General features: G+C 36.5%; 1 protein-coding gene across 2 annotated transcripts; it reads right to left on the bottom strand.

The window, feature by feature from the left end:
• Positions 1 to 2,355: 2,355 nt before the first annotated feature.
• LOC101311865 lies at positions 2,356 to 3,544 on the bottom strand. 2 transcript variants are annotated; one of them, XM_004299656.1, is made up of 2 exons: positions 3,296 to 3,544; positions 2,356 to 3,205 (listed from the first exon to the last, which is right to left on the bottom strand). In XM_004299656.1, the coding sequence occupies exons 1-2, from the start codon at positions 3,424 to 3,426 to the stop codon at positions 2,704 to 2,706; spliced, it is 633 nt and encodes a 210-aa protein (XP_004299704.1). In that variant the 5' UTR covers positions 3,427 to 3,544; the 3' UTR covers positions 2,356 to 2,703. The 2 variants fall into 2 exon arrangements, with proteins under 2 accessions (XP_004299704.1, XP_004299703.1); XM_004299655.1 differs by having other exon boundaries at positions 2,356 to 3,226; positions 3,296 to 3,532.

Consider the following 3,544-nt stretch of genomic DNA (forward strand, 5'->3'; position numbering starts at 1 on the left):
CTGATTCAGAATGAGTCCTACAAAGGGGGCAAAGTAAAGGTATCGTAGGATTAAATCCATGTAATCGATCCCGGGTTTTAAGACGATTAAAAATTAAAAACCAGGCAAAGATTTTGACCTTAGGAGGAACATTTAATTTCCACGTAGTATGCAATAATTTTTGTCTGGGATGATTAATAGTATCAGCATGAAGCAGCCAGTAGGACCCAAACAAACTCATCTGAGGCCGGAAATAGAGGCAAAAGAATAGCCTGAATAGCAGCAATAGTATCTTGATTCAAAAAAGAATGAATGGCAGAGAAGTCCCAAACACCATTATTTAAAACTTGAGCAACAGTAAGATCATGATTAATTAGGTACGAGTTGTTGAACTGAATTAGTTTCATCATATTGGACCATTGGCGACGAAAGATAATATAGTGTGATATTTTCAAAATAATAATAATAATATAATGTGATGATTCTATTTTGTACCAATTACTAATACTGGCTAGCCCATCGCCATCATTTGATTTACAAAAAATTTCACATGATCAATTGATCATCAATCAATTAGGTGCAGCTTTCCAACCAGATGATCAATACTACCATTTTTCCACCAGAAATGATAAAGACAACTCATGAATCTATCTATAAAATTATTGGCACCAAAACGGAGTTTTGTAAAGTCACTAATGTCGCACTCAATTTTCAACTAAATTAGTACATTGTTTGGAGATTCTGTTGGATTCATCTATATTTAACAAAGAGAACAACCGCAAGTGGTCTTAGTGGGTGAGCATCATGTTGGGAACTCTCTAACTCGAATTCGATTAATGAAGATGTCAAAATGGGCAGATGTTATACTGTAACGAATGTAATAAATAGTTAGAGCATTTCGCATTAGTTTAACATTTCACATTTCGCATTAAGGTTTTCGAGGGTCTAGGCCGGAAACCTTAATGTTACCCTAACATAATCGATAAAATTTCTAACATAGAGAATGGAGGGCATTATGCCGAAAATTTCACTTGAAGCTTTTTTGGCCTCTCCAAATCTATTTATATTAGCTGTTAACGAATACCTACGATTTTCGGTTACTAATATTCAACACGTACAATCTAAAGTGCAAAAGAACTGATAATCTCATTTGAGACTTGCCTCACAACGATCATGTGCCTTCATGCTCTTTCCTCTCTAAAAACGAGACAAAGACTTCATGCTTTTTTCCCCTGATATCCCAGATTCTTGTCCTATATGTCTCAATTCTGTGGAATCTATAGATCATCTTTTCCTTACACAACAAGTATGGAATTTAGCCCGCATTTCTCCTCCCAACTCTAGTTTAATATCCTGGCTTAACTCCTTGATTACTTCCAATCCCTCCCTCCTTCCTCAAGTCCTTCATCTCTGCTATTATATATGGCAATCTCGAAACCATCTCATCTTTCGTCAATCTCATTTTCTTCCTCCTCTAATTGTCCAACAATCTGCTAGGCTATGGCTGTATGCGAGGCTTCTCTTTGTAATGTTAGTTTTTCTTAATCGAAAAAAAAAAAAAAAAACCGAATCCTATGCCTTCCCTTCCCTTCACTTCAGCTTCTGTAGTTCTGTACGTTGGTGGAGTAAGCTCTTGCTTGTCAGCAATATGTTTTGTTTAACCTTCTCAGATAAGCTAGCTTGTTCCAAAAGAATCCAAATTCAATTTAGACCTGTGACTTGTGAGTCATGCCACCGCTTAAATTTTAATACATTATCTTTACAAATCATCAAAACATTGTATAAGTTTTCAGTTTCCAGATGATATGAGAGGACGTTATTTACATTACAGTTAGAAAAATTCATCCCAGGTAGGCTACAACTAAACGAAAGAAGCTGTATCTGCCAGAATGATTTTGCCATTTTCCAATCAGATCAAATTGAAAATGATAGAAGTTTGGATTTGCCTTTTACCAAGTCAACTTATTCCAATATATTTTACTGATTTCCTTCACTTATATACAATTTTCCAAAGAAAAGAAGTGGTAATATATTTCCTACTGGAATCTGTGTAGTTTCAACAACATCCGGAGAGTTCGATTTGCTCTTCACCTTTTTTCTTTTGTTCTTGAACCTTAAGAGCAACTTGGAATCTTCAGATAGCCTCCCTTTGAGACATTGAATAAACAAAAGGCTTTGATAGTAAGAGTAGAAATGTAGCTAGATAGTAGGTTTGATTCCACCTACCTATAATTTGGTTGTGGCTTGTGCATAATGCCATATAATCACTTATTTAGTTTTACCTTAGGAAGTTCTGGTTCATAGTTGAAGAAATACCAAATCTCTTTGTCTATTTACGCGTCAAAGATGGTTCTCAGGCCAATTGCAATAAGGCATACCTATCTTGACTTGGATCATTCCAAGAAAAAACAAGAAAGTCTCATTTTATGTCATTTCCGATTGTATTTATCTCATACATATTTCATACACTGCGCGACGAACTCTTATAATGTTCACATTTATTTACAAATTACTATGTAATATGGAAGTAAAAAAGAAAGTAAATAATCGTCAAGATCACCTCCCACTACACCTATCAATCCCATAGCTTATGTACATTTAACCAAACTGTATGTATCATGATTCATGGACCATCTATATTCCTATGCAAATGCCTTTTATAAAATAAAATTGAGAAAAAGGAAAATAGGAATGGTAGTTCGCAAGGAGCCAAGTCAACTGGGGTCATTGACTTGAAACCTCATCCAGAAGCTTGTACCTCCTCACCTTGTTCCTAAACACCTGCCTTGTGATCCCATGCTTGTTGATTCTGTTTATGTTTGATATCTCTTCTGATCTTGTCCTCCTAATCTTCTCAGCCTCCTCGTTTGCTCCATTTGTGATGATCCTCTTTCTGGCCTGAGATGGAGATTTTGGTGATGATGAGACCTGATTCTGATGATGATCAAGTGATCTCTGCTTCTTTATAGGGCCGCTTGGCTGAAGCTTCATGCTGCCTCTTAGACCAGAACCATATGTATGATGATCATGGCTGGCTTTTGGTGAATTCTTTTTCACTTTGTTGACCTTGGAATCATGATTATGATGAAGTTGTTCTTGATGGGGTTGGTCTTTCTTACATGAAGATGAAGAATTTGAAGAGTTCTGTGACTTTTCTTTTGTTTCTTCTTTCTGGGTGAGGCACCAATTGCAAAGTCTGTACGACTCTGCTTTTGGGTAAAGATTGCTACAGTACCTATATGGTTTTCTGATTCAATAACCAGAAACTATATGAACAAGTTAATTGAAATAACAGGGATTAAGAGTATGACTTTACCTGTGCTGGGATCTGAACTGGCAGGCCTTGCATTGGAAAAGCTCGTAGGAGAAGCCAAAATCCCCACACATGCAACACTCAAGGGTACCTTCGATTGATGCTGATGAGCTTCCTGCTTTGTTTGTTGTCATATTGCTACCTTGCTTCTTCTTCTTCTTCTTCTTCTTCTTCTTCTTCTTCTTTGTTTTGATCTTTGATTTTCATGCAGAGAGAGAGAGAGAGAGAGAGAGAGAGAGAGGAGGAGTAGAG

The sequence above is a fragment of the Fragaria vesca genome, linkage group LG5 (genome assembly GCF_000184155.1).
Source record: "Fragaria vesca subsp. vesca linkage group LG5, FraVesHawaii_1.0, whole genome shotgun sequence".
In the NCBI taxonomy this organism is placed as follows: domain Eukaryota; kingdom Viridiplantae; phylum Streptophyta; class Magnoliopsida; order Rosales; family Rosaceae; genus Fragaria; species Fragaria vesca.

Coding starts and splice junctions, on each gene's coding strand:
- LOC101311865 (XM_004299655.1), bottom strand. CDS start 3,426: ATGACAACAAACAAAGCAGGAAGCTCATCAGCATCAATCGAAGGTACC. Junction 3,227..3,295: donor CAGTTCAGATCCCAGCACAG/GTAAAGTCATAC, acceptor TTATTGAATCAG/AAAACCATATAGGTACTGTA.